The 13,422-nt window shown below is 39.5% G+C and overlaps 1 protein-coding gene across 2 annotated transcripts in view; it reads left to right on the forward strand.

Moving 5' to 3' along the window:
* The window catches only part of COL4A3 (collagen type IV alpha 3 chain), a 75,040-nt gene extending 63,962 nt beyond the window's left edge, over nt 1-11,078 (forward strand). For both annotated transcript variants that reach the window (XM_017822383.1, XM_017822384.1), the window contains 11 exons: nt 600-785; nt 1,449-1,579; nt 2,022-2,094; nt 2,719-2,790; nt 2,912-3,031; nt 3,854-3,952; nt 4,535-4,747; nt 5,376-5,553; nt 6,574-6,688; nt 7,976-8,148; nt 8,385-11,078. In XM_017822383.1, the coding sequence (XP_017677872.1) occupies nt 600-785; nt 1,449-1,579; nt 2,022-2,094; nt 2,719-2,790; nt 2,912-3,031; nt 3,854-3,952; nt 4,535-4,747; nt 5,376-5,553; nt 6,574-6,688; nt 7,976-8,148; nt 8,385-8,469 (1,445 nt within the window). In that variant the 3' untranslated portion in view covers nt 8,470-11,078. The remainder of the gene's footprint in view (nt 1-599; nt 786-1,448; nt 1,580-2,021; nt 2,095-2,718; nt 2,791-2,911; nt 3,032-3,853; nt 3,953-4,534; nt 4,748-5,375; nt 5,554-6,573; nt 6,689-7,975; nt 8,149-8,384) is intronic.
* The last annotated feature ends 2,344 nt before the right edge of the window (nt 11,079-13,422 follow it).

The raw sequence follows: 13,422 nt of genomic DNA on the forward strand, positions 1-13,422 counted from the left end.
TACTAAGCATACTCTCAGGAAGCTGCAGTGATTGCATTTTAATTTTGTTTATCTTCCTTTTTATATTGATGAACAGTTGACTGAGGGGATTCTTCACATTTTTTATGTTTTGCATTGTGCTGGTAGAAATCCATGGATTTGCTTTACTTTAAAAAAGTAAATTTAAAGCACTTCAAGATCAGCTTCAGAACAATATCCCTTTGGAGTAGTCTCTTATTTTGTTGTATTCATATTGATGCTCCTACCTGGAATTCAGTTTAAAAGAATTTGTTAATTCTGATCTACTTAGGAGCATTTCTTCTACTTATGCATCAATAAATACTCCCCTCTCTGGTCTTTCTACTCTTCTCTCAAGTTTATTCCTTGGTATGAGCAATCTCTGAAGTGGAGTTTTAAAATAAACAAACCACAGTGTGTACACTGCCTTGCAGTGAGTCCTGTGTTCTCACAACTGCTTTTCTTTAGGTGGCCCTGGGGACTCCATACTAAAAACAAAGGTTGAATTCCACCTTTGTGCTATAGGAAACACATATTCTGAGTAGTCACATCACCTCATCACCTTGACAGCACTCCCAAAATGTAACATTTATACTTTGCAGGGATCAAGGGGGACATGGGGCTGCCTGGTTTCCCTGGGCCTCCAGGTATGAAAGGCCATCCAGGTGATCAAGGACCCATTGGACCTCCTGGCTTAGTGGGGTTACCTGGATTTCAAGGCCCAACAGGCATGGCAATCACTGGCCAAAAAGGCAACAGAGGAATTGCTGGTGCACATGGAAGACCAGGTGTGTTGTTGTAACTCCTTATTTATCTGAAATTATGTAATTGAAAGCAGAAGTTAGCCTGTCCAGAATCCAAGGCTGAAAGGGTTATTCCCCCAAGAGAGCTTCATAATTAAACAGGTAGTGCAATATTACCATTGCAAGCAACAAGATGATCTGTGCAGTGGCATGTAAATTAAAACAACTCTAAGCTTTGCAGTCCACTCAATTGCATTATCTTGTTTTCTTCCCATGTGGTCTGCAGGGCAGCTGAGATCCAACTTTAAAGTGACATAGCAAGAGTGTGTAGATGTGGCACTTAGGGACATGGTTCAGTGGAGGACTTGGCAGTGTTGGGTTTGCAATTGGACTTGATGATCTTAAAGGTCTTTTCCAACCTAAAAGAATTCTGTGATTCCAGGCTTAACTACAACTGAAGGATATTCAAAAACCTGTAGTGCTATAGAACACTGCAAGAACTCAGTTCTGATCTCAGATTTAATTAGAAGGCTAGGAAAAAGTCTTTGATTATTTTTTTAAAGTGGATATAATTCTTTGGAAATCACTGAGATAGGGTGGTAAACATGAGTATCATTATGGAGCCACTGAATGTTTCCCTGTGTTGCATGTAATCTGTGTGCAAAGCTGTTGGCAGTAGCCTTTACTTACTCTGATGTTTCTGTACAGGTGCTCCTGGTTTTCCAGGGCTTCCTGGTCTTTCCACTCCCAGCATAAAAGGAAGCAAAGGTGTCAGAGGAGCAGATGGAATACCAGGGCCAACTGGCCCAGCTGGTGACATTGGCCCTCCTGGTCCAAAAGTCAGTGAAAGGAATATTGCTTGTTTCTTACTGCATTGATAATTTGTTGTTACCATGAAAATAATACCCATGATGATAAAAAAACCCTCAAAACCCACAACCAACCAACAAACCCACCTCCACCCCTCACATATCTTTAAAAAAAAAACTTGTAATGGAGGGAAGACCAAAATAAATATGAGAAGTAGGTTTTATGGATTTTAATGGACAAAAAAGAAATTTTCTTGAATTTCTGGCATGTCATTTCCTTGGCTGTTCTCTATTACAGAATAATGTGAACAAAAACATAATTATTTCTAACATGCTCAAAAATGGAGCAGATAATTCTAGTTGCAGCATATTCTGTGAACATAATGCTTTGAATATTCAGAACAAAAAGAAAATGTACTTCACAGTGTGCAAATGCTGCTCCTGTTTATTATTGATGTTATCTGATTTGCAGGGAATAGAAGGTAGATCAGGCTATCCTGGTGCCATAGGGAACCCTGGATTTCTTGGATTCCCAGGTGTAAAAGGTATTCATATATTTATTATGTACACTTCTGTGTGTCAAAAACAAGCATTTACATGTGGTGTTATAATATTATTCGTTAAACAGTATAAGGAGTGGTTCTAGAGACATGAGGTTTTGCCATGAAGATCAGAGTATAAGTGAGCTCCAAATGGAAGCACTCACTACAAGAGTGTTTTCATTGAGGTACATCCTATGAATGTCCAAATTGAATTTCAAACACTTGAAAAACTACACAACACTCTTAAAGCTTTCAGCATAACTGGCAGTAGGGTTAAAAGGAGTTGAGCTGCACTTGAAGGCAGCACTTGACCTGTAAATTCAATGACAGAAATATATGAGATAGACAGGGCATAGCTGAGATTTTAAATTAGGTTTATGGGACCAGCCATTGTATAAAGACAGGCACGACAACACCACCTCATAAATGGAGTGCACTTGACCTATAAATTCTACAGTACAGCAGAGATGAAGAAGTCCACTTCACATTTCAGATGAGTCTATAGGCTGTGTTACCCTTTGGGAACTTTGCATGGATCATGCAGGACCCTTCAATAAGTCTCTGACACTTTTACAGTTGTTTTGACATTTTAAACCAGACAGATGTATCTTCAATTTTCTTTTTTAGGAGAAAAGGGGAATCAAGGGCCCCCTGGACCACAAGGTGCAGAAGGGCCAAGGGGACCAAAGGGCCAGCATGGTAACCAACCCTTCTCCTTCCAATGCTAGCTGACTTAAATTGATTTGTTTGTTTTGTTTTGTAGTTTGTTTTCTTTCTTTTAATGTAAAGCAGTAGGTCTTTTATATATTTTTGCTCCTAGGCCTTCCTGGAGTCACTGGGAGAGTATTCTCCATCCCAGGAAGCAAGGGTCCTCCTGGACTACCAGGAATGCCAGGAACACCAGGTGATCAAGGAATTCAAGGGATTCCTGGACTACCAGGTGATCTATATTTTATCTCTGTGCATGTTTGTATGTGCTGCTTAGTGGAACATTTTGGTTTGGTGGGAAAACATGCTTCTTCATAGAAAATTGACATGTCTTTAAAAAAACCTCACTATATTTAAAAATAGCTTTTTGTACCTTGTTAGCACCCTTATATTTATAACTTGTCCCATTCCACCTGCCCTCCTCCCTTGCAGTGAATGAGTGAGTATGTCCCTCAACATAAGCCTAAGCAACAGTGCAATAATAAGTAAACTTGGATCAAAACATTCACTGTTGTCATAAACCAGAACCAGGATGTTTATCATTTTGTGGGGGAAATGACCACATGTAATGAAAGTCTAGATAATAAAAGTTCTAGATGTGCTACAAAGCGATTGTGTCTGTCATAAGTCTGGGAGTGGGAAGGTTAAGGAGAGGCTGGTTACTTTTCCATTGGCACCAGAAGTGAAGCCTGCCAGAGCTGTGAGGAATGGGGCAGCAAGGAGCAGGTAGGATGAGGTGGATGTGCAGGGAGTACTTGGCCACCCTTCCCAGTACCACAGCTTTGCACCCCACAGGAAGGGAGCTCTTCAGGGAGCAGACTTGCTACATGGCATTCTTCTTTAGTACATTTAATGTTTCCTTGTAATCTTTCTGGTAGGAAATATGATGGCAGTAGCACTGCAGACAGTCTCAAAACCTAGTAAACTCATGCTGATGTATTTATTCTAACACAGCTACATTTATGTGGGGATTTTAAGGTTATTTTCCAACAGTTATTAAAATCTAGAGTAACTACTGCTATATGCTTCTAGTTTTTTGTTGATTCCAATTTAGGACCTAAAGGAGTAAAAGGTCTACCAGGAAGTTTTGGCCATCCAGGTCATCCAGGACTGCCTGGTCCAAAAGGAGACAGGGGATTTCCAGGAGAAAGAGGTACAGCGAAGCAGACATCTCTCTTAGATTGGCACTACTGAATTTACAGATAAACTGTATTGCTGATTTCTGTAAATCTTTCTTTTTGCCTGTATTGAGATTCTGTAACATTTAAGTAGCTGTAGGGCCACAAGCACATGTAAGCACATTCTCAGCTTTTAACAGAGGCATGTTCACAACTGAAATAATAATTTACAAAAATATGCCTTGACTGTGCTACTCTGTTATTAATCACATCTGTTTATTCACTTGAAATCCCTAGGTTTTGGAGTGCCTTTTTACTACATAAAAATAGAACTAAATGTTTTTATTCAGGCATGACAAAATGTTTTTAAGCTATTTTTTGTAAAAATGGCCATGGTTCTTTAAAATACCTCACTATTCCATGAAACTACACAGTGTAAAGCTACCTGAGCTAGGTCTGAAAGAGTTATATCTTGCAACAAATACTACCAATTTTCAAGTTGTATCTTCTTACTGATAAATTTTTTATTAGTTTTCAAATGATTTCACTAATTTAAATAAAGTGAAAATTCAAACAAAATGATAATTTTTGCAATCATATTTATTTCCCCTCCACAGGACAACCTGGACTGATTGGCTTTCCAGGTCTGCAGGGATTACCTGGATCACCAGGTACTATCATTGCTGGTCCAACAAGAAGAGGTTTTATCTTTACCCGGCACAGTCAGACAACAAAGATTCCTTCGTGCCCACGTGGGACATCCCAGATCTATGTTGGCTATTCCCTGCTTTTTGTCCAAGGAAATGAACGAGCACATGGACAAGATCTCGGTACTGTATTAGTAAAAAAATTCAGATCCTTTTTTTAGAGTCCAGTAATGCTAAGTTGTCATGAGACCAAACTTACAGTAAGTGTCCCACATGAACACTGGTGTCAACCATCTGCCTCCAGCGATCTGCTGCTCTGAGACAATTCAGCAATCGTGGCTTGAAAGACCCCTTTCTTTCCAGCACTCCTATATTCCCTTAGAGGTTTTGAGGAAGAGTTCAGTTACTTATGGATGGATGTCTAGTATAAATGTTCCCAATGTTTGCACAGGATCTGAAGGAGTATCTTGCATTTTCAGAGACTAAATGGGATGCTGAAAAATGTGTGAAAAATGTCACCAGAAACTTCTGCTAAAGCAGCTGAATTCCTGTCACTGTGTCAAGGACTGATACCATTCAAGAACATATTATTTTAACAGATTTTGTTCTTAGCCCTTGTTTTTTATATAGATATTTTTATATAAATCATAAGCATGTTACTTTCAGATAATTCTACTGTACAGACACTTTTTATAGACCAGCTGTTTTAATTCCTACTGTAGTGGATTGGGTGGATTGGTGTGGCTCTTCTGTTTGCTGCACTAAATATAACCTCCAGTCTGTCACAAACCTCTCCTCCTTTGTCTTTTAGGAACAGCTGGCAGCTGCCTGCAGAGATTTACCACCATGCCATTCCTATTCTGCAGCCCCAATGATGTTTGCAGCTTTGCCTCTCGCAATGACTATTCCTACTGGCTGTCCACTGCAGTGGTAATGCCCCCAGACATGGCACCTATTTCTGGCAGGGCACTGGAGCCCCATATAAGCAGGTAAGAGGATCAGAATTTCAGCTCTTCTGCCCTGGAACCACAAAGACATCATAAATTGTTTTGAGCGGCAAAGGTCTTAGGCAAAGACACGCCCATCTCAGCCAGTACAAGCACTGACTTCAAAAACCTGATTTTTGATTACTCACCTAAATATGTCAAATATGCAGTGATACTGTAGAAAAGTTAGAATACAGCTGGGGTCCCATCACAGAGCCTATTCTCTGCCAACACAAGAAGATGGCACACAGTCCTACTGATTGCAGTGATATTGTTTTTAAACCCCTATCATTTTGCATAGCAGAGGCAGACTAAAATGAAATAAAGACATGTTATTTTACAATACAGTACAAATCAAGCTCTGCTTTCAATTATGAGTGATATGTTTACTGTAGTTGGTGAAGAACATTGTGAGCTGGGGCTAAAGAGTCTCTGCTATGAAACATCCCTGTGTAAGTGTGGCCCTTTTTAGTTGCTTAGAGCATGTGAGAAGGATGAAGAGCAACTTAACAGAAAAGGCTCTAAAAGCATGAAAGGCCTAGAGCAGCAAAATCCAAAATGGGAAGGCATCTGTCCTGCACTACCCAGTTGTTGCAATCTGGTAGCTCAGCTTCATAGTTTCCTCATTTATGAAATAAAGATTACTTTTTCTAATGTTAGCAAATAAAGGTACAGAACTTTCATCTAAACCACAGCAACATAAAGTAGTGAGCACATGAAAAAGGTAAAATTTCACTTGTTAATTCATTAAAGGCAAAAATTAGGAAGCTCAAATGTTCTGGGATTAATTCCCATCTTAAAACAATTTTTTGTCTGGTGTTACTCACAGGGATTACAAAGCAATTGCAAAGTGAGGTTTATTGGTTACCTTCCATTTACTTACCTCCTCTTTAAACAGAGAAAACCTGTATGAGTTGAAACATTTACAGCAAGCCCTGCCATGAGGTAGCTACTGTCCTAGAAGAGAGAAATTGTTCTTCTTTCATGTTTTCCCTCATATCTGCACTGTGCTCTCCTTCACAGGTGTGTTGTGTGTGAAGGAGCTGCAATGGTAATAGCAGTTCACAGCCAAACAACTGTAGTTCCTGCATGTCCAGAAGGCTGGATATCTCTCTGGAAGGGTTTTTCTTTTGTAATGGTAAGGATATAATGATTTGATTTATTAGTTTTATGTCCTCTGATTTTCATTGGCGTTTTCAGCTGTTCATAGCTCATTTGTTTCTTAATCATTGTTAAATTTTTTTATGCCTTTGCCAAGAAGAAGACAATAATTCTATTAATTCTTATTCAATTCCAAAAGCATAGAAACAACTATTCTGATGTGTCCTCAGAAAGAGGTGGCAGGAGGAAAAAGGGAAAAGATGAAAAGGCAACTGTAGGACTTTAGTCTGACAAAAATAACTGCATGCACTCATTTTCATATGTCATGTTAAGATCTAGGAGACAGAGTTGGAGAGTGGAGTGGTTAAACTGGTGCTGAACACAAAAACACAGAAATAACTGACCTACTTGTATGCCAGGAAGTTCTTCAAAAAACCAGAACTTGGGACTGAACACAGAAAGCTAAAATCAAAAAAGCAAAACACTGCCTCAGCAATTTTGATGCCACAATGAGATAGGAGTGAAGAAAGTTCGTAATGTGACTGCAAATTGAGAACTAATTATGGGAATAAAGGTGTATCTATACTACAGGATGTAGCACTTTATCTTTGTTATTCATGCCTGTGAAATGTCATAGACATGTCAGCAAATGAACATAAAAGACAGAATTAAAAAAAAAAACTTGTTTTTTTTAATGAATTAAAGTCCTTTTAGGACTAGTGTGAAATTTGTTGTCTGTCCTCCAATTTGGCTCTAAGTAGTAATAATAATAATACACTTGGAAAAGAATAAGAGAATTTTTGCAGCATCTGGTTAAAATAATTTGCTTGTTTCCAACATCAGCAAAATTGAATGGTATTTTCTAGACAATTTTCTAATGTCATAAATTATTTTAGAGCTATTTCTACAAGCATTTACCAACATCAGAGAAGGAAAATGCTTTTTTTGCCTTTTGTGTTTCAAGAAGCAATCAGTGCAACAAAAAATATGAAAACATACACCCTCCCATTTGGCTTATTTGTGATTTATTTACTGTAGTCCTCAACTGTACAGAAGCCAGATACTTTCTAGTCTTTGCAATGGTTAGTTTCATGCCTTTTCATGCAGCAGAAAAAGGACTTGAGAAATGCCATAAATGTTTGAATTTTCATAAGACTTCTGTGCTTCGTTTTAAGTTTTATCAAACTAACCTGTGTTCAGTTTGGTTTCTCCAAGACACACCACAGAACATATGGTATGTTTTAGAAAGAGATTGGTTTTTTGCCTGCAGTTTACCAGAAGCTGCTGGACGAGTTCTCATTAAAAAATGCATTGTTGGTTACAGTACACGAGTGCCGGCTCAGAAGCTTCTGGCCAAGCATTGGCATCTCCTGGGTCTTGTCTGGAGGAATTCCGGGCCGTCCCATTCATAGAGTGTCACGGCAGGGGAACGTGCAACTACTACACGAATTCCTACAGCTTCTGGTTGGCAACGTTAAATCCAAGAAGAATGTTCAGGTAACTGCACTTCCCTGCATCCATACCCCTCACACCCATGCTGCAAGTGCCTGAGGAGACACTAAGTGCTCATAGGGGGTTCCTCCATAATTCCCCTCAGGGTAGACATCCCTCTTTGTTAGGCTCAGGGTCATAAGCCAAGGATTTCAAGGTTGCTGTCAATAATTCCATATCCAAAATTGCATCATCTCTCCATGTTTTTTAAAGAAAAAAATTAAATGTTTTCTTTCTTTTAGGAGACCAGTGCCACAGACTTTGAAAGCAGGAGAACTAGAAAATATCATCAGTCGTTGTCAGGTCTGCATGAAGAGACCAATTTAAACAGTGGCCACTCTTGATAGAACATGAAACTCTGCTTTTATTACAAAAAATTGCCTAACTCTGAAGAGCTATAATTTATTAAAGTCCAGCTGCGTCTGGAGAGAAAATTATAAATTGCCAGTGCAGCACTGTGGTGAGGCAGGGCAACAGTTTGACTTTTGTGTTTGGCAAATGACAAAGCACTTTGTTGGAGGAAGCCTGTCAAGGCAATCTGCAGGGGCTTCTGCTGAACCATGGCATTTCTGAGCTGCATCTCCATGATAAAACCACCAGCATCACCAGATCTTTAATGAAAGATGTTAATGCTGCCTTGTGTCATGTGCTTTTCAAACAGCAAGACAAGCTAAAGCTCCTGTATCAGCTTACATATGTTCAGTGTTCCAAGTGGATATTTAAATAAGATGACAATCTGGCACTTATGAGCAATAGGGTTCAATAGGAAATATTTTCAGTGCACTTTTAACTATATGATGATTCCTTGAGAGTTGTTTTGGTTTGGTTTTCTTGTCTAATAAACAAGTATCTCCCCACTTCCCTCACCCTTCCTCTGGCTGGCAAACAGGAATCTGATCTTTGTTGTATCACTGTGCTGATGATGGTTCCTGACTGGCCAGGAGGGAGCACACCATGCACTGGGCAGGCAGGACAGTGGGGACAGGCACTGGCTGTGTCCTCCAGAGTGACTGTGGCTAAGGGCTGACTAATTGAAAGTGATGGAAAGTTTTCATTAGATTCCATGGTTAGATCATGAGATCTTTTAAGTTCCTCAAAAGCTGACAGTATTATGATCACATGCTTTCATCTCTCCCGAAGAAAAACTATTTACCATATCATAATTTTGGGTTCTGTTGGAATTAACAATTACTGTATGGCTCAAGGGCTCCCGTGGCATTATGAGGTTATCACCCATCAGGATGTGATTTCTATTTTATTTTTAATAGATAACAAAATCTATAATATTTCCATTTTATAATAGTCCATATTTAAATATTTATCACAAATTATATTCTGTATTTAAATATTTATCATACATTTCTGAAATGAAACCATTTATTCCATCCAGACAAATGTATGCATCCAAAATTTTAAAAAAGACTGATATTTAAATTGTACCATCTAAGCACTGACTTATACAAGAGAATCCAACTGTAAATGAACATAAATACTTGAAAAGCACTTTCATTTACTCATATAACTTATATAAAATTGTAGCTCTGAAGTTGTTTTTTTTAATATTTATAACATTGCACTTGCAAGGCTATTTAAAATTGTAATGTTGACATTTAAAATGTTAATATTTTTTAATACTTGCACAGTCTATCAGAATTCCAGTATTTAGTGTTACAGAAGAAGCTTAACTCATCTGAATAGTTCTGTAAATGCACCACTTAAATGTAGGGTCTAGCAATTCAGTGAAATAACCAAGATTTCTCATTTAGGTGTTTTTTAAGCCAGTGAAATTTTATATTGTTTCTGTTAAAATACTTGCATTGTGTTTGTCTGACTGTTTGAATTTTCAGTGTTAACCTAACTAAGAAAAGGTTTTGTCTGTGTTCCATGCCAGTACCTTACGATGGAGCAAACGTGAGGATACCATTTACATGGACTGAATGGACATTTTAAAACTATTGTTTGCTTGAACAGTCGTAGTACTTCTGTTTGCAAGGTATAATTGTGAATTTGCAGGGTTTTATGAAGAATCTCTATGCAGATGCACTACTGATAAGAAGGTATTAATGTCAAGTTAATATTTAGTCCTCTATTTGAACCAGGCTTGGGGTTGAGGTTGTTTTCCTTAAAACAATCACATACTAGATTTTTCCATAAATGCTGAAGATTGCTTTAAATACTCAAAGCTAAAGACCACACCTGTTGCTCGTTAGGTTGTTGGGGTTTTAGTGGTTTCAGTGGTTTCTTTTTTTCATTAAGGCTCATTACAGTCACCCAAAGGCCCTTGTATATGATACACAGCCAATGACCTGGAAACCCTCATGTAAAACTTGCTAGTAAAATGCAAATGTGAGCACCTGAGGTTGAAGTCTGCTGGAAATGGCCAGCAGAGGATAATGTGTAAGGAGAAGGGAACAGATTGTGGTTTTAAAGTCCAAAAGGTAAGTTACAAAGGGTTATGTTTCATAGTATTGCACAGAACTGGAAGCGATGCCTTGCTCCCAGTTTTGGATTCAGCTGCTCACTTTTTGTGTGGCCTTCAACAAGTTACTAAAGAAAGATGTTCATAAATAGCTTTAGATTTTGATTGCTCAAGGTCAGTCTTTCTTTCCAAAGCATGAAATACAACTGCAGGGACACATGTTCGTCAAGCCTGGCATACTACAAGCTGGACACTGGAAATCAAATTAAAACTTGAAAAAAGCTGGTGTAAACCTCTCTCTGCAGATGCAGATCATGTTACTTCCCTACTGCTAACGATTGTTGTGAGGATTAGTTAACTCATGTCTGTAAATGCTTTGGGAGCCTTAACTGGAAAGGGCTGATGAGGTGCAAGGTGTTAATATATTGTACTGAAAGAATGAATGCATGAGAAATGGGAAATAATGAGCAAACCGTGGGGGCTGTACTCTGCTAAATACAGCCAAATAAAAATATTTTGACTAAATAAAAGACCCATTTCCTGTTAGTTTTTTTTTTGTTGTTGTTCTTTCCAGCGCTAATGATCTTGTCCACTACCTGTGCATACAAAAAAAAATTTAGTGTCATCTGATTAAAAAACAATAGGTAGAACTTAACCTCAAAATGACACTCACTCTCTCCAACTTGGACTACACCAGAAGTTTAGCACTTCACTGTAATGCCCAAGCTGGATTTCTGCATGCTCTCTGTCTTCCTAGATATATTCCTACAAAGGATGCTGTGATGAGCTGTGTTTTTTTTTTCTTCTCAGCTGGTCCAGGGCTGCTGTGGATTTAGTCTGAGAACTGAGAACAGATAATTGGTGTTGATACCACACTGATGTTTTGGTTGTTGCTCTGTAGTGCTTACTCTCAGTCAAGGGCTTTCCAGTGTCCCATGTCTGCCAGTGAGGAGGTGCACAGAAAGCTGAGAGGGAGCATGGCCAGGACAGGTGCCCCAAATTTTCCATAGGGCAATTCCACACCACAGGATGTCATGCCTAGTACATCAACTGGGGAAGTTAGCTGGATGGTGGATCAGGGACAGGCTTGGCAGTGGCCAGCAGGTGGTGAACAACTGTATTGCCATCACTTGCCTTACTTGGGTTTTATCTCCTTCTCTCTCTCTCTCTCCTTTTTATTACAATTATTATTATTAGGGTAATTAATACTACTTTGTTTTAATTATAAAACTGTTCTTATCTCAACATGAGTTCTATTTTCTTTTCTTTCCCGATTCTCCTCCCCATCCCATGATGGGGTGGGGTGTGGGGAGTGAGTGAGTGGTGGTGTTTGGTACCAGCAGACTGGGTGCAGCAGAAAGAAGAGGGCCCACCTAAAATTATTATCGAGATTTCAGCATGAAAATAAGAAAGACAAACCAAGAGTGTTGGATGCAACATTCTTAAGGATGGCCTTTTAAATCACTGAACAAGAAAATCAAGGATATCCGCAGCAGGATCTGCAAACTGTCAAAGAAAATTACTTCTGCTAAGGCTTGTACACAATGAAAAAAATGGAAAGAACATCCTGACAGGGGAAGGGGTAGAGCCTGATGCATTTCAGTTCTTCTGGAGATTGGACAGAATACAGGGGGCTGGGCAGTCATGATCCCCTGGTGGTAATTCATAATGTGATACTACTGGAGGATTTCCTGTGAATGAGGACAACTCAAGTGACCACTAGGCTGTGACCACTTTTATTACATGACCACTGACTTCATTAACAACAGTCGCATATTCAGTGGAATAAAAACAGTCACATCATTGATCTCAACATGAAATTATATGTGGTGAAACACGGAAGATGGGCCATATTTCTAGTGTGCTTGAAGAACCAGTTTTTAAACTACTTATAATTGCTTTTGGGTTTTTTTTGGGGGGGTTGTTCATTTGGTTTGGGGTTTTGTTTGGTTTGGGTTTGAGTTTGTTTTTTGTTTTTTTTTTTCTTTTAAAGATGAAATCCTATTGATATTGATAGTTTGTAAATCTTAAAGCCTAGAGAAGAGGTAAAACTGAGGACTTCTCATCCGGAATGATGAGGATTGCCTGGTAAGATGTGCCAGCAACTTGGGTTTGAAGGAGGCCAAGTGCAAGATCATATATCTTAAGGCAAGTGATGTATAATTCTCAATGTTATACAACTTTTATTTAGTAAGAGATCATATTTCTGACCACTTGCCTCTGTAAAACAGCACTGTTGATATTTGTAAAGAGCTGAATTAGCTCGTTGCAGGCTTTGGATCAATATATTCCTTCTATACTTCTGGAACCGCTACTCCTTCTGACCTCCAAAACATTGTGACCACAAATCAAAAAGATGTGGAAAGCTCTGCTACATATAGTAATAATGGCATCTTTCATTTTATTTTTCTGGATGAGATTGGAAAATTGAGCTGTAACATGAGGAAGCAGCTGCTCGGGAAGGGTTTCAAGAAGGAACCTGCCAGTTTCAGGCAGGGTCAGCTAATGGTGCCCTTGGAGGGGTTTTAGCGATGTCAGGGGATGGGGCTGAGCTGGTCGGAGCGGGTGTGCGGCGGGGTTTGCTGTCACAGTCCCTAATGCCATGGGGCAGGCGGGACCCGGGGGCAGCTGACGGGCGGCAGGACGTGAGGCGGAACGAGCCGCTTGGTCATTTTTAAAGGGCCGCAGCTCAGAGACAGAAAACGCGCCCTGCGGTGCCTGTTCTCAGCACACACCTGGACACACTTTCCACGCCCGCAGCATAAGGTTACGGCCCAGTGTGTCCCTGTCCCAGCCGTGTTGCCCGGCCCGGAGCTCTGACCTTGGCGGGGACACGGCAGTGCGCCTGCGCGGGGCTCCCC

This window comes from Lepidothrix coronata, unplaced genomic scaffold (assembly GCF_001604755.1).
Source record: "Lepidothrix coronata isolate B3197 unplaced genomic scaffold, Lepidothrix_coronata-1.0 Scaffold97, whole genome shotgun sequence".
In the NCBI taxonomy this organism is placed as follows: Eukaryota; Metazoa; Chordata; class Aves; order Passeriformes; family Pipridae; genus Lepidothrix; species Lepidothrix coronata.